Source organism: Squalius cephalus (genome assembly GCF_949319135.1).
Source record: "Squalius cephalus genome assembly, chromosome: 23".
Classification (NCBI taxonomy): Eukaryota; Metazoa; Chordata; class Actinopteri; order Cypriniformes; family Leuciscidae; genus Squalius; species Squalius cephalus.
Window position 1 is genome coordinate 6,229,242 of NC_137144.1, and position 25,321 is coordinate 6,254,562.

The window sequence follows — 25,321 nt, forward strand, 5'->3', positions numbered from 1 at the left end:
AAACCCTCCCAAAAATAATGACTTTATTCAACCGCTTCTTGCTATTAGCCAGCTCCTGCGTCAGCATCACGTGACCAGCGTCAGCCAATAATGAGCCAGCGTTCTGACATAGAACCAGGAAGTGCTGCACTGCACAGTTACTACGTTAACAGCATGGGAGAATGACGTGGAAGAGAAGAGATTGTTGAATAAAGTCATTGTTTCGGGGGGTTCAAACTAAAAGTATTCTCATCGCTTCATAACATTAAGGTCACATGGACTATTTTAACGATGTCTTTATTTCCTTTCTGGGCCTTGAACGTGGTAATCAAATTGCTGTCTATGGAGGGACAGAAAGCTCTCAGATTTCATCAAAAATATCCTAATTCGTGTTCTGAAGATGAACGAAGGTCTTACGGGTTTGGAACGACATGAGGGCGAGTAATTAAAGACGTAATTAAGAGTTTTCATTTTTGGGTGAACTAACCCTTTAAAGTGAACTTCATTCCACAAGGGACTGCCCTGCTATATAAACATTTGAATGTGATGTTTAAAGGGGTCATATGACGGTTCTAAAAATAACATTATTTTGTGTATTGGTTTTAGGTTAAAAAAGTAATTATTTTACACAAACCGTACATTATTGTTGGTCCTCAATGCCCCGCCTTTCTGAAACGCGTCGATTTTAACTAAGCTCATCTTTCTGAAAAGCGTGGTGTGCTCTGATTGGCCAGCGATACAGTGCATTGTGATTGGCCCGAATACCTTAAGCATGTGACGGAAAGGTCACGCCCCTTGGAGCATCAGTTCCCAAAGCAATAATGACAGGTGATCATGTCAGCACTACCGCTAGATGACCAAGCTGATCGATCAACTTTGCCAGTGCGACTGGAGCAGAACGTATCAGATGGGTACGATTTTATTTAATTGGGGACATAACTACTGATTATAATGACTTATACTGTCTTTATATGCATTGCGCCGCGATATGGGGGGAGATCACTATGTACACATAAAGCCATGTCTGCATTTGTGATCGCAGAAACAACAAACAAGCGCTACTCTATACTGCTCAAAACTCACATTTGAATAGTCAGTAGCAAATTCTTAAAATATGAAAACATACTTACTTTACACACACTTGTGTCTGTGAGTCAGAAGCTCCAGACTGTACTTGCAAAGATGGAATTGCTCCACTTTCTAGAATCGGCCTTTTTGCACAACCGGCCTTGTACTCTCTGGAAACAGTCCTCTGAAAAATTCGCAATATTCTGGTTGTACTGGTCTCACTGTTTTCTATTTGGAAGGCCAAACAAAGTAGTTTAATTTCTCAACAAAATTGCTCACAGCGCCTCCACGACACGGCGGCACCAACAATAATACAGCGAGAATAAAAGTTCCGCCATCTTTCTTTGCGTATACATTTGGGCGGAGTTATGAAACCCACAGACTGACGTAGATTTGTGGAGGCGTGTTTGGACGAAGTGTTTTAGGAAGGTGTGGCTGAGCCTTAACTTCTACAAAGAATATATCTTTGGGTTTGAGACTTTGAGCCTTGTAACTCTGCAGATCTTATACATGCACAAACAGCTACATAAAGAAAAAGGAAAACAAGAAATCACATCATATGACCCCTTTAATGCTTCAATACGCTATGCTAACATGTTAGCTGCACTAGGTTTTAATTTCCTGTAGGCTGTTCAGTGGATATTGTTTTATTGCATATTGTTTACTAAATGATCCTAGACTTGGGCAGATTGTTGCTCTTCAGGACGGGGCACAGATTGGCCGGAGACCATTTCTCAATGGATTGTATGTGTGTGAATAAAGCGGGGGCCTGTCCGCCCAGCGAGGCTCTGTAAGAGACGGCTTATGGGGTCAAGGTGGGCTGCCAGCTCTTGCGTGACAAGATACATAGGGCTTTTTGATTCGCTCTTTGGCAGATTACAGGTTGCTATAGTTTCTCTAATGCTCAAATCAAGCATTCAGCTAATCGGCTCAGAATAGGTTAAAGGCTGGTGGCGATTTGGAAGAGATAAAACTTGGTGACAGAAAAATGGGGAGGAGAGTTTGACAAAAGCATGGCTGCTCCGGCTTTGATGTGTCCCTGCGAGGGAATGTAGACGGGGACTGGAGAAACACTCTGAGCTTTTGGCCAAACACGCCGATGTGAAGGAACACAATGGCGACTATGGAGAGCAACAAGGCCCAAAAGAGCTGTGTTATCCTATTACCGATGTTGTTTTCTTGCTTTCTTTCTCTGTCTCGCTCCGGGAATCTCCGACACACGCAATGAATAAAAAAATAACACTTGGAACTCTTCACTCGGACCTGAAGTTTGTAAGTAGCCTGTAACTGTGTATGTATTCATGCTTTATTCAACATTCTGTGCAGTCTAGGGGAGAAATCATCTTATTTAACATTTCTCATTTCATTTCAACTTGATGTACAAAAATATAACTGAAATAAAAATGAATAAAAACTATTTAGTCATATAAAAAAAATGACAAACACACAACAAAGTTACTAACTTTAACAAAAATTGAAATGACAACTGAAAATATACAAATAAAAACTATAGTATCTCAATGATACTAAAATAAAATAGATTTTGGCTAAATCTGCAGCCCTGTTGCTCACCCTGGTGTGTTTTATTTATCTAAATAAATAAATATAATTATTATACTTGTATATTAAAATACATTAAAAATAATAATGATGATTAATAATACAAAAATATATAAATCAATAAATCATATGTATAATCACAACAACAACAAAAAAAAAAAAAAAAAAATACTTCAGATCATCAGCATTATGAAGTTAGCTCTAAATGTCCCTTTCTTCATGTGAGATGGTGTTATGGATTGAGGTACATTATGTTTTCGTCTGCTGGGACGCAGGGTGAACAGCAGCAGGACAGGCGTCCTTGGGTCTGGCCTCAGTGAGCTAACATTGTGCTGAATTAGCTGCTATGCTAATGACTCAGCCCTGTTCTCATTCATTCATATGGAGCCAAATCTGCTTATGCAAATTATCCCAAACACAGCTTTGATAGGTGCGGCATAAATGGGCTTCAGAGACAGTGACCAGTTTTGGACTTTGGTATTTGGAGTTTAAAGGCGAGTTTAAAGGCACACTTAAAGTAGCAGTCCGTAATTGTTTTTGTTTTTTTCGTTCAAAATGTACAAAATTTATATAATAAGGAGTATATCATGAATCCATTTTCCAAACCGTGTTTTTGTCTTATCCTCAATCACTACAGTACACCAATAAGTGTTTATATTGGTATTATTTTAGACCGGTTTGGGTCTAAACATACAATTCTGTTTATTAACTGCTAGAACGCCAAAAGTTACGGACTGCAACTTTAAGAAGATCTGAAGTTTTCTTGACTGGTGCCACTATATTTCATTTGAAGTGAATGGAAATGAGGCTGTGAGGGGAAACAGTCTGTTTAATGGGTTACTGTTTTAGGTTATTTTTTATATATCACTGTTTCTCACAGCTTTTCCTTTATGTCTAATTACTTAATATGGTTTCTAACCTAACTAATATCTTATTTAAGTAATATAAAAATGAAAATCAAACCACATTGGTTTTGCAGTGATGTTCACACTGGTTTGATTAAAACGAACCCTGGTGTGATTGCTCTGTTCGGTTCGTTTGAATAAGGTTGTGTTCACACTTGTAGTTTGGTTCACAAAAACATTTAGTCTGCTTAGTGTTCAGAGTGGCATTTTTTAACAGAGCAATCGCACCAGAGTTTGTTTTAATCAAACCAAACATGCCAAGTGTGAACTTCCAAACGAACTCTGCTGCGGTTCGACTGAAATATGAACACAACACGAACCAAAGACATATAAACAAATCAAAAACAGGACATGATGTCACAAGATGTGATCCTAAAAAGGACAGAATGCTCGAGCAAACCTGTTTTTCTCGTCACAGTCTCGATGTTGCCCATCCCAGTTCAGTACAGGCATCAGAACCGCGTCTCCTCGCAGCAGATCTTCGCTTGTGTGTGTGTGTGTGTGTGTGTGTGTGTGTGTGTGTGTGACGGAGGGATTCCTGCTGCAGTTTTTACACAGATAAGCTCTTCATGAGTTCTCAGCTAGAATAATATAATTAAATGTGAATGCAACACGGACCAAAGACATGTAAACAAACCATAAACAGGACATGTTACAATCAATCACATCGATCAATCACAATCACGGCCGTATGCAAGTCTAGTTCCGGTGGAAGAGTGACCCCTGACCCGACACATTGACATATTGACGAACACGGAAGCTTAGAGGAAAGAGCAAACAAAACACTGGTTGCAAATGTTTAAAGAGAAATATGGGAGGAGCTTGAGTTTGAAGTGCGAGAGGAGTCTACTCTCACCTGAGCTTACGCTACTCCTACATCCTGCGTCATGTGTGGGTCAGAGGTCATTCATTCAGAAGGCCTTTATTAAACCACTGGAGCCGTATGGATTACTTTAATGATGTATGGATGTGCTTTTTAGGGCTTAAAATACATGATAGCATTCACTCCCATTATAAAGTTTGTAAGAGCCAGGATATTTTTTATGCTGAAAGAAGAAAGTCATATACACCTAGGATAGCTTAAGGGTGAGTCAATTATGGGATAATTTTTGGGTGAACTATCCCTTTAAGAGGTGGGAAGTAGGACTTTTCCTATTGATGTATTCTCCTGTGATGCGTGTTTATAAATTATTTATGTTACAAATGTTTTAACTGAGTTTGTTAACAGAGCTGCTGAGGCGCTCCACGAATGTAAATGATAACAATGCAACACTTCACTATGAAACACAAAGCGCACCAGACTTGTCCGTTTCCAAAAGCACGTGACTGGAAACCCAAACAATCAGCTCATGCAGAGACTGAGTTCATGTGGATCAGCCTTTACGGTGAATGAAGTCGATCTGAGACGCGGGGAAGAAACACGTAACCTGCACGCATGTAAATAATTAAAGTGACGCACTTCACTTTGAAACCCGTAATGCATGTATTTATTTAATAAGATAGTCGCAGTGTTTATGATTTCACAATAGCACTGTGCTATATTAGTATTTTAATATACGGCTTTATATTAAAATTATATCATGATATATTATGTTTTTAATATATCGTGCAACCTTAGAAAACGTTTTAATAATGTGTCTCATGGATTCTCGTTCGTGGACTGCGCCACTTCTGGTTCTCTTACGAGAGGTTCTCTCGTATTGCGTAAGTTGCTTACGCTACGGGTAAAGTTATCTTTTCTCGAGATCTAAAGCCAAAAATTATCCTTAATTTTGTATTTATTGTCAACGCAGTGCGGCAGCCAGCAGACCATAGCAGGCTGTATAAGCGTGCTCATTGGCCGTCCTGCGGCAACTGCAGCAGCCTACCGGTGAGCCCTGCGTGACGTCACGCCCAATGAGGGCGTTTCGCGCCCTCCACGCGTCACAGCCCGCCAGAATGGGTGTGGCTAGCGTGTATAAAAGAAGGGCTCACAGGCTGAAACTCTGATTTTCATGTCTTCACCGAAGCTCTTCGCATCGCTGGATCTTGAGAGCCGCCGCCGTTGAATCTAGCGACCAGCAAGCCCAGGAAGCGTCTGAGGAAGCTGGCCGCCTTCGCCGCCTTCAGCCATCCATGCCTGCTATGCCATCCGGCGACATATCATTTTCTGCTGTGTGTGTGTTCGCCGCCGCGACACACACTTCTCTCTGTCTAAAAGAGCGCGAGGCGTTTTTATAAAAATGCCTCGCTCTTCCTGTGGCTCTTCCTGTGGCCCCGCTCAGCAACGGAGACCGCCACCTTATCTGCACTCTCTGTCTGGGCCGCGAGCACGCTGCCATCGGGCGGCTGCCCTGAGTGCGAGGAGCTTTCAATGTCAACCCTGCGGGCTCGACTTGAAGCTTTCAACGATGAAGCTGTCACTCCGCCTGTCGCTGCCGGGCCGCGCAGAAAGAAGCGCCGCTCCCAGAGACCACCGGAGACTGATGTGGCACCTAAAAGCTTGCCTAAACCCTTCCCTCGAGCTTCTCTCTCTCCTTCTCCACCCCCCCCTCCCGGATGCGCAGCCGCCGGCACCCGCCCGCGCCGCCGCTGCTTCAGGGGATGAAGCGGATGAAGTGGACGTGGACGCCGCCGCTGACAGCTGCTCCATTCTGGCCTCTGACAGCGAGGATTGGTCCGGTTCACACCACTCCGCCTCCTCGTCAAGTCCAGGAATCTGGCTTGGCTTCGAGTGGTCACCGCCTAAAGAGCCAGCGCCGAACAGACTCGACGGCTGCTTTCTGCATCGCCGCCGCCGAACACCCGCGTCCAGGACTGCACCCTTCCTGCCGGAGCTCCACGCTGAGCTTTCAAAATCTTGGAATGCACCATTCTCCGCGAGAGTCCACTCTCATGTCTCCTCGGCGCTCTCACAGGTTGACGGCGCCGCCGAGAAGGGGTATAATGTCATCCCCCCAGTGGAAGAAGCGGTTGCAGCGCACCTTTGCCCGCCCTGTGGATGGCGTTCAAAGGCTGCCCTCCCGTCCAAAGCCTGCAGGACTACATCAACGCAACGGATCTCTCCCTTCGCGCCACAAAATCCGCTGCCCAGGCTCTTGGAAGGTGCATGTCCTCGCTGACCGTCACAGAGAGGCTCCTCTGGTTGACGCTCACCGACATGAGGGAGTCCGAGCGGGCTGTTTTCCTAAATGCCCCGCTCTCCCCCACCGGCCTCTTCGGCCCAGCGGTTAACGGGATCGTGGACCGCTTCTCGGAGGTACAGAAGACCACGCAGGCTATGAACCTTTTCCTGCCTCAACGCTCGAGCTCAGCCGCACGCCGTCCTCGGGACCAGCCTGCGCAAAGCTCCACCCAGCGTCCAGCTCAGCCTCCGTCTTCGCAGCGACGACAGTGCGGCCGCCCTAGTTCGCGCTCGACCAGCCGCAACAGGCTGCCTCCCCCGCGGGGACCCCGGCCTAAGATCGCGCTGAAACCCAAGCCCGCGAAGTCCTCCTAGCAGCTAAAAAGAGGAAAAGACGGTTAAGTCCCGCTGCGGCCGGACCACCGTCAAAGCTTCCCGCTCTGTCAGTCCCCGTAGTCATGGCTACTGCAGATGTTTACTTCGCAGCCAACGAGCCGGTAATACAACCCGCTCGCCTGCATACAACCGCCGTTGTCACGGCGACCCAGAGAAATCTCAAAAAGAGCATAATGTCTGTTTTAAGTGTAGAAAATGTGCCCACGTTTCTGTGTTCACCCCTACACACAAGCACTATAAACCCCGTGTCTCTCACAAAGCCCACCCTCATAAAGCGGGCAAAAGCCGCTCGAGTGTTAAATGTAGGTCATGTGCCCACAACCCCGTGCCCACTCCTACTCACTACCCGCTCTGTTACACGGCCACTCCCTACCGGTCAGATCACAGATGTAAGTCCTGTGCCCGCTCACGAGCGCTCACACATACTGACAAACACTTTACCCCCGGCGCCGCTCTCGCACTATGTTCCTCGCACGATATGTTCCCCGTCCAATGCCACCGGGACATCGTGTGTAAAACAGCCAGCCATCGCTGTCTGCGAGCCGCGTATTCAAGCACCGAGAGCGCGTGCACTGCGCCCGCGCCTCCGAATCAGGTTCTCGAGCCCGCGGAATGCGGCAATCGGAGCCCGGAGGCCATGCGGCAATCGGAGCCCGGAGGCCATTCTGCCCCTAGCCGTACATGCGAAAGCATGGGAAGCTATTCCAGGCGCGTCAGAATGGGTGCTGAGCACAGTAAAACAGGGCTATTCATTGCAGTTCGCTCGCCGTCCCCCACGCTTTCAAGCGTGAACCGAGACGAGAGTGAATGGGGAAGTAGCACACCTACTTCGTGCAGAAATAGCGAAACTTCTGTGCAAAGGGGCCATAGAACCGGTACCTCCTTCTCTGAGTGAGTCAGGCTTTTACAGCCGTTACTTCCTCGTGCCCAAGAAGGACGGAGCTCTCAGACCGATTTTAGATCTGAGATATTTGAACAAAGCTCTTATGAAAAGACCGTTCAAAATGCTCACAACCAGGCAGATCCTCGCGCAGATTCGCCCGAGAGACTGGTTTATTTCCCTCGATCTGAAAGGCGCTTACTTTCAGTAGGGCTGTAATCTCCCAGTCGATTAGTCGATTATTTGGTCGATACGTTCTGGCTCGACCAAATTTCTGATTGGTCGATTTTTTGGCGCGTTCGTTTCATCAGTTTTGCCACGTTCATTTCATCAGTTTTGCCGCGTTCATTTCATCAGCTGGAAAGCACTAATTGCTAATGGGGGTGTTTTCAGAGCACCCCTGTTTCACAGGTAACAGTCTGTCTTCAGAACACCCCCCTTGTTTTCACTTCTTTTGGATTAGCCCAACCCACTGGAGAAGAGCGACAGATTGAAGAAAGTAGGCAACTAGAAGGTTTGCTGAATATTATTTATTTCATTGTGAGATCATTTAATTCATAGTCAGTCAGTCCTCTTCTACCATGTCAACAAAGACATCGGCAGTGTGGCAGAATTTAAAAAAAAGTTAATAGTCTATTCGTGTCTCAGCCGCGAAGCTGAGCTCCACAGAGCGGCTGAAATGATAACGTTACTGTCTGTCAGTTATTATAATACATATTATAATACAAATTATGTTGCATATTCCTCAAACGTTCTAGTGATGATATCACTAGTTGACAACATAGTACTATTTTCGTAAATCATAGGCTCTGATATTGCGCAGGTGCACGTTATGCAACGCTGTCAGAGCCGACAGACGACTCATTTCAGTGCAATGAGCCGACTCATTTCAGTGCAAAATAATTAGGTCAAAAACGATTTAATATACTGCAAATAGCCTACTAGTTTTTTATGTTTATTTATAATTCATTTAGGCAGACACCAAGGCTACCAAGTACTGCGCACAGTGCGCAGCTAATTAATTTAACGTTTTTTTTTCCTTACGTAATTTTTATTCGAAAATTTCAGGACTTTAGTCGACCAAGATTTTCTTTGGTTGATTACAGCCCTAACTTTCAGATTCAGATAGTACCCCGTCACAGGCCATTCTTGAGATTCGCCTTCGACGGTCAGGTATATCAGTACACCGTCCTGCCGTTCGGCCTGTCTTTGGCACCCCGTACATTCACGAAGTGCATGGACACGGCTCACGCTCCCCTGAGAAGTCAGGGCATGCGGATTTTGAACTATTTGGACGATTGGCTGATTCTAGCACAGTCAGAGGAAGAACTTATCTCTCACAGAACAGTGCTTCTCAGCCACCTGGAAACCCTGGGTCTCACGGTCAAATGGACCAAGAGCTCATTACTGCCCAGTCAGTCAGCCTCTTTTCTGGGTTTAGAACTGGACTCTGTGGCAATGACGGCCCGGCTGTCGACACAGCGCGCGCACCGTGTTCAACACCTGGCCACGTCTTTCCAGATGGGCAGCGCCGCACCTCTAAAAACATTTCTGAGGATGCTGGGTTGTATGGCATCAGCTGCAGCAGTGCTTCAGCTGGGTCTACTCCGTATGCGCCCTCTACAATGCTGGTTGAACGCTCGAGTGCCTCACCGAGCCTGGGCGTCCGGCGGCATACGAATCAGAGTGACGTTTCAGCACTGAGACCCTGGTTAGCGGCCGACTGGTACCAGCAGGGAGTGACAATGGGAACCGTCTCGCACCGAAAAGTTATCTCGACGGACGCCTCCAACTTAGGTTGGGGCGCTCTTTTCGAGGGCAAACCGGTCTTTGGCCTGTGGTCAGACCGGGAGAAATGCCTCCACATAAACTGTTTGGAGATGATAGCGGTCAAGAACGCGCTCAAGCGCTTCCTCCCACATATACGGGGCCACCATGTGCTAGTCCGCTCGGACAACATGTCCGTGGTGTCCTATGTGAACCACCAGGGCGATGTCGCACTCAGCCCCATGGCCGATCCCGGTGAGGAAAGATCTTCTCTCTCAAGCCGGTGGATCAATTTGGCATCCCCATCCAGAGCGCTGGTCTCTGCATGCGTGGATAATCAACGGATACCCGTTGATTTGCCAGAAGGGGTCGTGAACACGATCACGCAGTTTAGAGCTCCTTCTACGAGAAGACTCTACGCGTCTAAATGGTCAGTGTTCTCCAAATGGTGCGCTACTAAGAGCCTGGATCCACGCACGTGTGGGGTTTCGTGGGTGCTCTCCTTCCTGCAAGAGCTGTTGGACAAGGGCAGGTCCCCTTCCACGCTCAAGGTGTACGTCTCACTATTGCAGCGTTTGCGGAGACGACGCGCAGCCTTGCGATAGGAAGGAACGAGCTTATCATCCACTTCCTTAGAGGAGCCAGGAGGATGAACCCCCCGCGGCCCCCTTCGGTTCCTATCTGGGATCTTTCTTTGGTCCTAGAGGCCCTGAAAGCGTTTCCCTTTGAACCGTTAGAATCCGTGGATCTGAAATACCTTTTGCTCAAAACCGTTTTTCTGATAGCTCTGTCGTCAGTAAAACATCTGTTAGCCCCGCATATTTCGAGTTCGGACCAAATGACTCCAAAGTCATCCTCAAACCGAGACACGGTTACATCCCCAAGGCCATTGGCACTCCCTTTAGGGCGCAGATCATCTCCCTATCGGCTCTGCCAGCATCCGATAGCGAGGACAGTGATAACCTCCTATGCCCCGTCAGGATGCAGAGAGTTTACATCACACGCTCCGCCACCTTCAGGCGTTCTGAGCAGCTCTTTGTTTCGTTTGGTGGGCGCACCAAGGGTCTCGCCACCTCGAAACAGCCTGTCCAGATGGATAGTGGACGCTATCGCAGCAGTTTATGCGTCCAAACACCTGCAGTGCCCTATGGGCATCAGGGCCCATTCTACTAGAGGCGTGGCTTCATCGTGGGCTTGGTCCAGCGGGATTTCTATTCACGACATTTGTATGGCGGCAGGCTGGGCCTCCCCCTCTACATTCGTGAGATTTTATAACCTGGAAGTTCCCGCCTTGCAGGCTAAACTGTTATCAGTCTAAGTGATATGTATGTTCTGCCCAGTTGTTCATGTGCAGACTACTCTCATGTATTGCTAGCTCTTCTGGTGAGCTGCACTAAGGGGTGAGATTCTCTATATACAGACCGGCGGAGCCGCTCTGTTTTTTCCCCGTCATGCGCTTGTGCACTTGTGCTGGCCCGCGTTGCTGGCCGCCTATTCTCCACACAGCTGCACAAGGGGTTGATACTCTCTATACATAGACCGGCAGAGCCGCTCTATATTCTCCCTATGATGTGCTTATGTACTGTGCTGGCCCGCGATGCTGGCCGCCATCTCCACGTTTATACATAGGCCGGCAGAGCCGCTCTGTATTCCTATGAAGTGCTTATTACATGTGCTGGCCCGCGTTGCTGGCCGCCTGTTCCCGCATGTTTGTGTTCCCCGGGCTTCCCCTGGGACTCATGCAGTGGATGCTCGGCGCGTACGGCGTTGACAATGGGTTCCCGTAGCGTAAGCAACTTATGCAATACGAGAGAACCTCTCGTAAGAGAACGTACTCGGTTACCTAACGTAACCTCGGTTCTCTCTAGAAGAGGGAACGAGTATTGCATAACCTGCCGTGTCGCGCCATGAGCTTATTCCATTCAGTCTATGAAAACCAGAGTTTCAGCCTGTGAGCCCTTCTTTTATACACGCTAGCCACACCCATTCTGGCGGGCTGTGACGCGTGGAGGGCGCGAAGCGCCCTCATTGGGCGTGACGTCACGCAGGGCTCACCGGTAGGCTGCTGCAGTTGCCGCAGGACAGCCAATGAGCACGCTTATACAGCCTGTTATGGTCTGCTGGCTGCCGCACTGCGTTGACAATAAATACAAAATTAAGGATAATTTTTGGCTTCAGATCTCGAGAAAAGACAACTTTACCCGTAGCGTAAGCAATTTACGCAATACGAGAGAACCTCTTCTAGAGAGAACCGAGGTTACGTTAGGTAACCGAGTACGTTTTCTGCCAATCGACATGAGTAAATTGCAATCAAGGATTGTTTTAAATTAAGCACTCAAATTTACCTAATCGAGGAATCATGACAGCCCTAAAAAATGATGATACTATACTCTTGTGGGGTTTTCATTTTTTTAAATAATAATAATAATAATTTTGTCTAAATCTGCATCCCTGTTGCCCAATCTTCTGTTTTATTTTATTTTTTTAAATAAATCAATAAATATATATTATTTTTGTTATTATTATACTTTTATTATTGTTGTACTTTTTATTTAAAAAAAATACATTATAAATAAATAAATATAAATAATACCTTATAAAACAATAAATTATATGTATTGTCACAAATATACAAAGCAAAATTAAAGCTGTTATTCCTGAAAACTCCATATCTCCCAGATTGACTGCACAGTTCATGTGGCGTACACAAACTCACACCAGGTTTGACACAGAGAAGAGTTTCAGTAAATAACAACTTAAAATCTGATCCTCACAAAAATACTCTTTCTTGTTTTTTTGTTCTATGAGAAAATAGCAGCCTAAAGGTTTGAAACTTACATGAGGTTGAGTTCATAATGACAGAATATTCTTTTTAAAGAAATCAACACCTCAGCCAATCATATGAAGCAAAACATGCTCGGTCAGTGTGACCGGTGTAAATGAGGGCAAGAGGGCGGCTCACGTGAGTGCAGAGCTTACGGTAGCGCTGGAGGGACGTGCAGCCTGAATACATCACGTGTGTGATTGACAGCAGCGTGGTGATTGACAGCTGCTGTGTTTGCTTGCCTGTGTTGCAGACGGCGCTCCACTGGGCGGTCAAGCAGGGCCGTGTGGAGACGGTGGACATGATGCTGCGCTCCGGAGCGGACGTCAACCAGAGAGCGGTGAGCGCTGACAGGAGCCGGTGTCCCTACTGACACACTCGCATTTACACCTCTGCAGGGGCCCACACACAACACACACCACAACACACACCGCTCTCACGGAGAAATTAACACCTTCTCACGCCAGCGCCCTGTGCTCTTATGAGGCGCTATAATGTGTGTGTTTGTGTATAATTAAACCATATTTCTCTTTAATACGAGCCCTTAGGTCACAGACTCCCCCACACATGTATTCCTGCGTTAGCTTGATGTGGCTAATCAGCTGTTTGTTTCTTCTTCTGTTAATCAAACACAAGGTTAAGAGGATGTTTGTTTAACTCAGAATTGAAGTTGAATGTATAACCTCCCTCTCTCTTTGCATAAACATGACCTCATGTTTATTTATTCTGGATATACCAACAGTCCAACAGTGAAAGCTTTGGCCTCACCCCCAGTTCATGCATATTATAATTCACTGTATCTTATCTCGTCACATTGTGGGTTGGAGAAGTGCAATACTGACAGGATCTTTGTGCCTCTGGCAGCCCCCCGTCCCGACCCCCAACCTTTATTTGGAGCTCTATTTTTATCACCCACAGCATCATGGGCCTCTTAGAAGGTTATTTCAGTTCAGATCCTGGCACAGTTTAGAGAGTTCAATTCAACCCTTTGCAAATTGGCCATTTATGCAAGTGTGAAAATCCAAGAATGTTTGTATGGTCAATGACAAATAGATCAAAGCAAAAGCTTTTAAGTTCCTAAAATACAATCTTTTTATTCATGTTGGTTTTTACATATTAAAAAAAAAAAGATATTTATACTCTTTTCAACAATGGTTTTGATGTAATAACTATGAAACTGAAAGTCGTGTAACCAAAAAAAAAAAAAAAAAACTTGAATTACATGCGAATGTACACATCCTAATTATTAATATGCATTATTATTATTATTATTTCAAGGTTAAAATTGTTCATTTAATATTTATTTGTAAATATTTCAAATATATATATATTTTTTTAAATGTATAAAGGTTGTATAACTCTTTTTTTCCCACAATATGCTTTTTAATAACACTTTCTCATTGTTGCCATTAGAGCATCTAGATATTTGTATTCAAAATATCAATTCAGAAATCGAAAACATGTTCATTATAGTAGATGTGTAATAAAGACATATATGGACATTTTAAAAATAGACAAAAGAAAAAAACTAGTTGTAAAATTAGAGGAGTGAAAGAGTTTACTTAATGTTTTCTCTAATTTTTTCCTCCTTTAATCTCCCCTCCCTCCGTCTCACTGAAGATAATGTTTAAAGCCTTCACAGGCACAGTCAAGCACACACGCACTTCTTATTGCCTTCATAATTACATAATTAACTTTTGCTCTCTAATCGTTATGGGGCTAATGGTGCTCTTCAAGTGCAGTCTCCTCTGGGCAGAAATGGAATAAAAAAATCAATAATCCATGGAGCGCCGTCAGGGTCTGGATACGCCTCACTATGATTCACAAACACATGAGGCGTAGATTTCTTTTTTCTTTCTGTTTTACTTTCCTCTTCACCTCCTTTGATGGACTTTTTGTGTTTCATTATGATGTAGTTTTGACTTGCAATGACAGTCTTTGTGTGTGTGTGTGTGTGTGTGTGTGTGTGTGTGTGTGTGTGTGTGTGTGTGTGTGTGTGTGTGTGTGAGAGAGAGAGAGAGAGAGAGAGAGAGAGAGAGAGAGAGAGAGAGAGAGAGAGAGAGAAAGAGAGAGAGAGAGAGAAAACTCACAAGAAAACTTCCACAGAGAAACAACCTTGACCAAACCGTGAATAGAACCGAGAGTTGGTGCAGCTCTGCCGAGCCTCAGGCCTGTACATACTGAACGGCCGGATCAGAGGGGACTCTTTAGGGAGGTTCACGTGTTGTTCAGGTCTTGGAGCTAGTGTAGTTGACTATGCCATCACTGACATGGACCCATCCTCCTTCAATGCATTCACTGTCAAACAGCAAACTCAGCTTTCTGACCATAACCAAACTAACATCTATATCAAAACACATCACACACCAGAACAAAACAGGCCGGAAACCTGCCAAATGTATCCGGTCCAGCAGAGATACAGATGGGCTCCAGACAACGCAGACAAATTTGTCCAAGCCCTCAGTTCTGAAGAACTAAAAAATCTAATAAATACATTTATTACTAAGAAATTCGAAACAACTAAAGATGGTGTTAATTCGGCAACAAATGAAATCAATTACATATTTAAAAAAGCAGCACATAAAAGTGAATTGAAAAAGAAAGGCAAAAAATACACTAAAAATACTCCAAGAGATGAAAAATGGTTTGACTGAATAGAACTGAATACTTTTCAAAACTAAAAATATACAAAGACACAATTAGAGTGAAAAAGCAACACCATCTGACCAAAAGTTTACAAGAATTAGAACATTCAATAAATCAGAATCAGTTCTGGGATATGTGGAACAATCTGAGCACAACAAAACCACAAGACCTGCCAATACAAGATGGAGAAATCTGGACAAATCACTTTGAAAACTTATATAAAGAAATCCCATCAAACCAACTTAATGATAATTATAATTTGATCAAACAAAATCTACAAACTTTTGAAGAGACAATTAAAAATAATCAAAATCCACTTGACTTCCCAATTACACATGAAGAATTGACAAACAAACTCAAAAGCCAAAAAGGAAAGAAATCTTGTGGTCCTGACAGTATTCTAGGAGAGATGCTGAAACACAGCACACCTGAGCTGCAGACGGCCGTGCTCAAACTGTTCAACACTGTACTCACTTCAGGCTGTTTTCCTGACATCTGGAGCCAAGGACTTATTACCCCAATTCATAAGAGTGGAGATAAATTGGACCCTAATAATTTCAGAGGCATTTGTGTGAGCAGTAATCTGGGGAAGTTATTTAGCAGTATTTTAAACAATAGAATTGTAAGCTTCCTTAACGAACACAATGTCCTGAGCTCGAGTCAGATTGGCTTCGTTACAAATCACAGAACTACTGACCACATTTACACCCTACACACCCTAATCAATAAACACGTAAAACAGACCAAAAACGGAAAAATGTTTGCATGCTTTGTCGATTTCAAAAAAGCATTTGATTCTATTTGGCACAACGGATTATATTACAAACTTTTACAAAGTGGTGTAGGGGGTAAAGTTTATGACATTATAAAATCAATGTATTCGAACAACAAATGTGCAATACGAATTGGCAACAAACACACAGAGTTCTCCACCCAGAAAAGAGGAGTGCGGCAGGGCTGTGGCCTGAGTCCAACGCTGTTCAACATCTACATTAATGAACTAGCGGTGCAGCTGGAGCAGTCTACGGGCCCTGGACTCACTCTACAGGACAGGAGCATCAAGCTCTTGCTGTACGCAGATGACCTGGTGCTGCTGTCACCCACTGCACAGGGACTACAGCAGCACCTGGACCTGCTGGAGAACTACTGCCAGAACTGGGCCCTGGCAGTCAACCTCACAAAGACCAACATTATGGTCTTTCAGAAGAAGCCCAGATGTCAGGAACACAGATGCCAGTTCAGCCTAGGCAGCACCGCCCTAGAGCACACGATGCAGTACACTTACCTCGGCCTGGTCATCACTGCACTCACACACACACACTTACCTCGGCCTGGTCATCACTGCACACACACACACACACACACACACACACACACACACACACACACACACACACACACACACACACACACACACACACACTTACCTCGGCCTGGTCATCACTGCACTCACACACACACACTTACCTCGGCCTGGTCATCACTGCACACACACACACACACACACACACACACACACACACACACACACACACACACACACACACACTTACCTCGGCCTGGTCATCACTGCACTCACACACACACACTTACCTCGGCCTGGTCATCACTGCACACACACACACACACACACACACACACACACACACACACACACACACACACACACACACACACACACTTACCTCGGCCTGGTCATCACTGCACTCACACACACACACTTACCTCGGCCTGGTCATCACTGCACACACACACACACACACACACACACACACACACACACACACACACACACACACACACACTTACCTCGGCCTGGTCATCACTGCACTCACACACACACACTTACCTCGGCCTGGTCATCACTGCACACACACACACACACACACACACACACACACTTACCTCGGCCTGGTCATCACTGCATCGGGGAGTTTCAGTGTGGCAGTGAATGCTCTCAAAGATAAAGCTCGAAGAGCTCTCTACGCAATTAAGAAAAAATTCCAAAACACTGAATTACCGATTCCAATCTGGTGTAAAATCTTTGATAGTGTAATTCAGCCCATTGCGCTGTATGGAAGTGAGGTTTGGGGTCCACTCAGTGATCAGAGCTACACTAGATGGGACAGGCATCCAACAGAAGCCCTACACACTGAATTCTGCAAAATTATTCTAAAACTACAAAGGAAAACACCCAATAATGAATGTAGGGCAAAATTAGGCCGATTCCCATTGATTATCAATATGCAAAAAAGATCCCTCAAATTCTGGATGCATCTAAAATCAAGTCCCACAAAATTGCTACATTTTAAAGCACTACAAACCCAAGAACTGAACCCCGAGAAGAGTCCTCTCAGTCAGCTGGTCCTGAGACTCACTAACCCGACTAACTCTTCTAACACTAACCAGTCTCAGACCAGCACTGCTTCTCACACTAACATCAGGACAAACCAAATTATCAAACACTCTAAAAATACATATCTGGAACATTGGGATCAGGAAACTAAAACACAAAGTAAATTACAATTCTAGCGAAATTTGAAATCAAATTATGAACTGGAAGAATATCTCCAGAGTGTGAGAGACACAAAGCAGAGACGGATCCTGAGCTGGTACAGGCTGAGTGTGTGTGTGTGTGTGTGTGTGTGTGTGTGTGTGTGTGTGTGTGTGATCCTGAGTCGGTACAGGCTGAGTGAACACAGTCTCGCCATCGAGACCGGCAGACACAGGAAGAGCTGGTTACCCCGAGAGCAGAGGGTGTGTGTTCACTGCAGGACAGGAGAGGTCGAGACAGAGACACACTTCCTCCTTCACTGTCACAAATACAGTTCAGTCAGAGAACTCTACTTTAGCAAACTCACTAACTTAATACAGAACTTTACAGCCATGACTGAAGTAGATCAGATGAAGATCCTGCTAGGAGAGGGTCAGACAGCAGCACTGGCTGCCAGATACATGTGTGTGTGTGCCACAGCCTGAGAGACAGCAGGTGAATGTGTGTGTAATGTGTGTGTCTGACCTCAGTGTGTTTCCCTACTGTCCACCACAGTGACCTTCAGTGAAATGTGTGTGTGTATATGTTAAAACACTGTGGTGTAAAATGTTCACAGATATTATAATTTGTTACACTGTTAATTTGTACAATTAATTTAAGTTGTACATTTAGATTTAAGTTATATTATAATATTTTATTATTTTGTACTTTATAATTTTATACTTTATAATTATTCTATGTGTTCCAAGCTTTGGCAATATTGTAATATGTACAGTCATGCCAATAAAGCAATTTTGAATTGAATTGAATTGAGAGAGAGAGATGAGTGCTGCTTTTTTAAAACAAGTTAAAGTGCCCCAATTATGCTATTTTAAAGGTACCTGATTTTGTTTTGAAGAGGTTTACATGCATCAAAAGTAAAAAAAAAAAAAAAAAAACACTTAAATTTTTTTTTCATAATATACATTGTAGCATCACCTGATTTCTCAAAGAGTTGGAAAACGGTTAGTTTGAAAATTCTGTCTCTAAAGTCTCTCTGCTCTGATTGAACAGTCGGCCCCACTGATTGATTTACTCTATTATAATTGGTCAGATGGCCCAGTCTGTTGTGATTGGTCTACTCTGCTCTGATTGGTCAGATGGCCCAGTCTGTTGTGATTGGTCTACTCTGCTCTGATTGGTCAGGTGCTCTAGTCTGTTGTTATTGGTCTACTCTGCTCTGATTGGTCAGATGGCCCAGTCTGTTGTGATTGGTCTACTCTGCTCTGATTGGTCAGGTGCTCTAGTCTGTTGTGATTGGTCTACTCTGCTCTGATTGGTCAGATGGCCCAGTCTGTTGTGATTGGTCTACTCTGCTCTGATTGGTCAGATGGCCCAGTCTGTTGTTATTGTTCTACTCTGCTCTGATTGGTCAGATGGCCCAGTCTGTTGTGATTGGTCTACTCTGCTCTGATTGGTCAGATGGCCCAGTCTGTTGTGATTGGTCTACTCTGCTCTGATTGGTCAGATGGCCCAGTCTGTTGTTATTGTTCTACTCTGCTCTGATTGGTCAGATGACCCAGTCTGTTGTGATTGGTCTACTCTGCTCTGATTGGTCAGATGGCCCAGTCTGTTGTGATTGGTCTACTCTGCTCTGATTGGTCAGATGGCCCAGTCTGTTGTGATTGGTCTACTCTGCTCTGATTGGTCAGGTGCTCTAGTCTGTTGTGATTGGTCTACTCTGCTCTGACTGGTCACATGGCCTAGTCTGTGGTGATTGGTCTACTCTGCTCTGATTGGTCCGATGACCCAGTCTGTTGTGATTGGACGACTGCTTACAGCGTGTGTCATTATCACGGCCATTATCATATCTGAATTTCAGCTCCGGATCTTCCTCATCACTTGATACACAGTGATACGAACAGTAACGATGGTGTCTGTTGTAATGTATCAATTCAAGCCAGAGTCTCATTATTTGGAAATGCATGCAAAGTGGATTAACCAAACTCTTCCAAGCCTCAGCGACAACCACAGTGTTTGAGGCTGGCATTATGCAAATAATGCATCGTTATGTAGGTAATGTAACAGGAAGTTAGACTAGAATTATTGACGACTCATGTCAGCAGTTCATCATAAATACTTTCTTTTAGGAGAAAATAACAATTTGTTTTGCACGTTGATCTTTAAAACTTTGCAGACCTTTTACATTCACAGACAGCTGCATGAAAGGTAATATCTGAAAAAGCATAATAGAGGCCCTTTTTAAAACCCTTTTGAAGTTAATTCCTTATGTGGGAATTTACAGGGGTATGGTCAATTTCATACATTTATAAAAAAAAAATTAAATACATTTTAATAAGTTGATGTATAATGTCGCCTGTCTCCTTTTTTTTCTTTTGCATTTCCAATGCCTTCACCTGGCCTTCTAGCATGTAAGTGTACACCTCATTTTATCCAGTTTCACATATTCAGAAAACACAAGTTCTAATAAGCATAAAAGAGATTCTGAGATTATCTTCTCTGTGAAGAATACATGCAATGTTCCCATAAAATTTGGCCTAAACATGATATCATAGAAAGTAGCATAATGTTGTGTTTAGAAGTAAATCCATGATGCTTTAAAATGTTGTAGGCAGCTCAATGGGTTTTGGAACAGAGCTGTAGACTTAGATTTATGCTCTTCATATGAATGAGGAAATATTTCCAAAGCCAAATTGCCCATCAGTGTGAAATTAAGTTCTTGACCCATCTTGTGCTATGTACTATATGCTTATTCTGTTTCTATAATCTTCTCTGGCTTTTTCTGGCAAATGGGAGCCTACTCTGGGTCTTGATGACAGCCTTCTTTCTTCATTCTTTCTACAGGGGGTGAGTTTGATTTCAATACACCTGTGAAATGAAGCGGGATTTAGAAGAAATATGCTTTAGATTCTGAGCGCAGTCATTGGCTGTCCACTTATCAGAGGATTGTGGGACTACTAAGAGCTGGCGCGATACTGAGGATCAAATCCCTTTTTCCTTGCCGAGCACTGAACAAATAGGTTTTATTAAACATTCAAAATGCAGATAGTATGAGATTAAGTTACAAACCTTGGAAGTAATGGTGTTTTAATGCTGTAGTCATTCCGAGTAGTACAGGAAGTATTGGAAGTGAAATGCATTTCATTGCATTTCAGAAGTTGAATATGAAAATGTATATATATATATATATATATATATATATATATATATATATATATATATATATATATATATATATACATACACATAGGCATAAAATTCATAGTGTTTTATAAAAGGATTTAGTATGCATACTTCACATAGAAAACACAAATATGATTTCTGGATAAAAACAATTAGGCCTATTGATCAGAATTAGCAGATCTCCTTAGTTCATTACCTGGAACGAACAACCTTACAGTGCAATATATCTTTCTTTTTTTGCATTAAAAGTTAACATGAAGTCATATAGTAGAAATAAAAGAGAGTTGAGAATGCGTCTAGAAATGTACTTCATTATGCTACTGTTTGTATACTTGCCACTGTTACATACTATGAAGTAAAGTAAAGTAAAGTAGCCTGTAGAACAATGTATAATGTATTTAAGAGTAGGAATACAGTCACTTGTGAAAAAGAAGTTCACGTTAGCATACTTTTTTTAAAAAGTACTTATCACAGAAATAATATAGGCTACTTTAAAATAATATACTTAAGAATTAAATAAATGTAATGTTTTTTGACACTTAAATGTATGGTAATTGCAAATAAATGAAAATGTATTTCAGTTTAAATTGATATGAAACACAATCAGCTGAACATTATTTACAGAATTTTGGACCCACTTATGTAGAATTTATAAATGTCTTTATATGTAATTTCATAATTACTCTTATTGTCTTTTAAATAGGGTTGGAAATATGGAAACTTGTTATTTAAATATATTTGAAATTAAACATTAAACATTTGTTTTGATGAAGTTGCAATGTAGTACATTGAAAATATATTTACTTTAAATGTAATATTGAATAACACACTATACAAGTACGTTACATGTGCTTTAGTATGTTAGTCAACATCAAAAAGTGTATTTGTGAAAAAAATTACTTGTGAAAAAATGATTTGTACTTAAAAGTAATATATTTGGTTTGACATTGAGTACTTTAGTGTGTTTAGAAACATAGTCATGAAAGTGGACTCACAAGTACACATTCAATACAATTGAGCACACTTCTTTTTCACAAGCATTATGATTCAGCTAACAGGAACTTTGACTAATGTTCTTACAAGGGTCTCTCAAAGTTATGAACAAACATTCTTCCAGTAACCTTACTAAAATATTTGTTAAAAATGATCTGGTCTTTAATAATGTTGTCAAAATGTTTGCACAAAAACATTGTTTATCATATTATCGTATCATACTGATCATGGAACTTTTTTCTTAAAATGCTTCAAAAGTAACTTTCCCATATAGTTTGCAAAATTAGCAAATGGAATGTTCCCTTAACATTCTTATAACAAATAAAAAAGTTTTTAAAAACATTTAATAAACTGGACGTTTTGAACATTCAGAGAACATTCAGAAATAACGTTTTCATAACGTAATAGGAACAGTAGCAAACTGTTCTTAGAACAAACTTTTTTGTTAGCTGGGATCGCACACATCCATGTTCTGTGTTAATGTCGCTTTGTCTGTCAGTCTCGTTAAATCCATTCTCAGTGTCTCACCTTGATCTCCATTGGCTTCTTTGACACCCTGGACAGTCTCTCCAGGGCCTTTATTTATACTGAAGCTGATGTGAAACAGAGCACATGAAAGTGTCTGTGACCTTTCCAAAAATGTCAGTGCTAGGACTAGTGTAGTAATGAGGAGTGGAGCAGAGGGAAGTCTACTTTAACCTTTAAGGGCAGCAGAACTACATGATGATAGTACTGTGCTCTTAGCAACATGGCTACGCTATGCTACACACTACACACAGCAATTCTGGACTGATTCCAGGCTACACTACCTTAAAAATTTTTTAAATATTGACACTTTTGCCTAGATCGATGTTTACACCCCTTTACTTACCCTTAACTTTAAGGACTACCCATGATTCAGTCTCAGAACCGGTAGGCTATGTTTCTCTAAGTTATGTTCCAGCACTGTCTGTTCTTTACACATAGGCTACCTCATAAGTGGCTGATTTGGAACCAATCTACATAGGCAACAACTAGTCACATTAAACAAACAGTGCTCTTCACAAGAAGTTAAAGGGAGACTCAATTCAATTTATTCCAGCAGAGTTTAGCTTCTTGCTAAGCTAATAGGTGTGTTTACATGCACTACATTCATTCCATCAGTCTGAATGAATCCAATCCGATTTCAGATTCTGAATTCTGTTTATATGATCTTTAAACTTCGCAATACGATTTGCATATTCATTTACATGTATTTTACACATTTTCCAAACAAATCTTCAGCGAATGCACAGTCGCCATGTTGAGATATTTGTGAATTTGAGAAAATAGATTCAAGCATTTACATGGCAGGGTTTTTTGTTTTTTTTTCTTCTATTGATTGGAATATTTAAGGTTGAAACCACTCCTTTCAATCGAAATTTTATTCAGATCAAGCTCAATTAGATTGATTGAGATGTCTGATTGACCCATAAATCAGATTACAAACAGATTATTTGAGTGAAATCAATGTAGCCAATGCGATACTCTAATAAGCATAAAAATACATACAGCATACATACAACTATTGATTAAAGCATTTAATTTTTATTAAATTATAACAACTTTATTGATACTTTTCAGTTTTGAATGAACTATTTATTTATTATACTTCATTATAGTGAATTATACTATAATTATAACTAGACTATAACTATATATTGTTTTTAGTTTTAAAATTTCACATGATTAATTTGTACTTTTATTTATAACCGAAACGTTTGTTGAGGTTTTTAAATACACTAAGCAATTTATTTTATTTTTGCACATGAAATAATAAAAGAAGATTGCTAGTATCTTGGCATGTAATCCATTTTTTGGATGTGCAGCAAATTAATTTTAAGTACCGGTATTGAGTTTTTCGGAAGGACTTTTATTTACTTTGTGAGTTTATAAAGTTTCATGCTGTTGCGTACATTTTCCTAAATTATTATCCATTTTTGTGTTTGGTTAATGTTCATTATTGTCAAATATTATTGCTCTTGCCACTTTTTTTTTTTCTCTAATCACATGGCCCATTAGTGTTGTGAGCAGGGAAAAATGGTAAGTGTAAAACAAACGGACACCAAAGAGATATCAGGGATAGATGGAGTCAACATGAAACATCCGTTTGCAGAAGTGTCTTTGGATGATAAACTCCCCCGTGGAGCGTTAATGTGCCGTCATCCACACTAATCACCGCTTGAGCTCAGATCAGCACTAAACTGCAGTCACATTTCATACATCCATCATCCTCTCATGTCGTCTTCACTAGCACACTGTCTTACTTGCACCACCGTCTTTCAGAAGAAAACCCCATCAGGCCTTCAGCTGTTTGGCCGGTGCTGTTTGAAACAGCGGTGGGTGACTGACGGTATCCTAGAGAGGGTTAGTCCCGTGTTAATGTGCGGGATGTACTGTAGCGATTGTCTCAGCGGGTCTCGCTGTCTGGTTAACTGCATAAATGTGAAACGTCGACTGCACACAGTGGTGTGTGAAATGACGTCCAGCTGTTTTTAATAGCCTATCACAATCGAGTGACAGACACAACAGGAGAACAAGAAGTGCCGTCATATTACCATCCTCCCAAGCTAACGATATTTAGATATTTTTTAGTGCATGTAGGATGCATACAAATGGACCTTTCAGGCCTCAATTTGACCAAGTTCACATATTATGTATTTGTGTATGTGTGTGTGTTTGCAGGGTTACACACCACTACACCTGGCTTCTCTGCATGGACATGGCAAAATCATCCAGCTCCTAGTCAATAACTACAGTAAGGTCACTTTATTCTGGATTGAATACACCTTAAACGCATTCCTCTGGTCTTTAGTGACCTAGGACGTCATTCACTATTCTCCACCTCTTTCATATTTTTTTTTAAAGTAGACATCAACCTTAGTATTCCCCAATCAATTCATTATAAACAATGTAATAAGAAAAAAATATGAAAAGAATGACTGTTTTCCCATTCATCTTTTGTAAAAAAAAAAAAAAATTGTATAGGGTCGCTAACAACCCGAGGTGTGTAACAGTGTAAGTACAAAATGATCCACAATGATGAAGTGACGTTTTACTCATAGTTTCCGCATGCATTTGATATTTGATCCTGGAACAACATTTCTGTCTGAAAATGTAACCCTAATCATATCCCTACCCCTAAATCTAACCCTATATGCATAACTTATTCCTAAAATCAGAGGGAAATTATAGGTGAATAACACTGATGTAGAAGCACCTAACCCTGGATGAAGCCTAAACTTGACATAAACTATTAACTTGTCCCTCAAATCTGATTGGTTGAATGGAAATAAAGAAACCCTGAAGACCACGAGGTCAAAAAATCACTTAAGATATCAGATAATGTGACCAGTTTTTGACACGACAAGGTCAGTTCAGGTTGTAAAATGTCATGTGGTCTAACCTCCAAAAACACTTAATGATAATAATGAATAATAATTAATGATATTTAAATAATAATAATAATTAATTACCTAATTTTTATAATGAAAACGTAGGTATT

General features: G+C 42.2%; 1 protein-coding gene across 4 annotated transcripts in view; it reads left to right on the plus strand.

The window, feature by feature from the left end:
- The window catches only part of LOC307151419 (uncharacterized protein), a 100,008-nt gene that overhangs the window by 59,552 nt on the left and 15,135 nt on the right, over window positions 1-25,321 (plus strand). For 3 of the 4 annotated variants that reach the window (XM_079859421.1, XM_079859422.1, XM_079859423.1), the window contains exons 7-8: window positions 12,736-12,822; window positions 24,502-24,574. In XM_079859421.1, the coding sequence (XP_079715547.1) occupies window positions 12,736-12,822; window positions 24,502-24,574 (160 nt within the window). The remainder of the gene's footprint in view (window positions 1-12,735; window positions 12,823-24,501; window positions 24,575-25,321) is intronic. The other variant, XM_079859424.1, reaches the window with a different exon arrangement.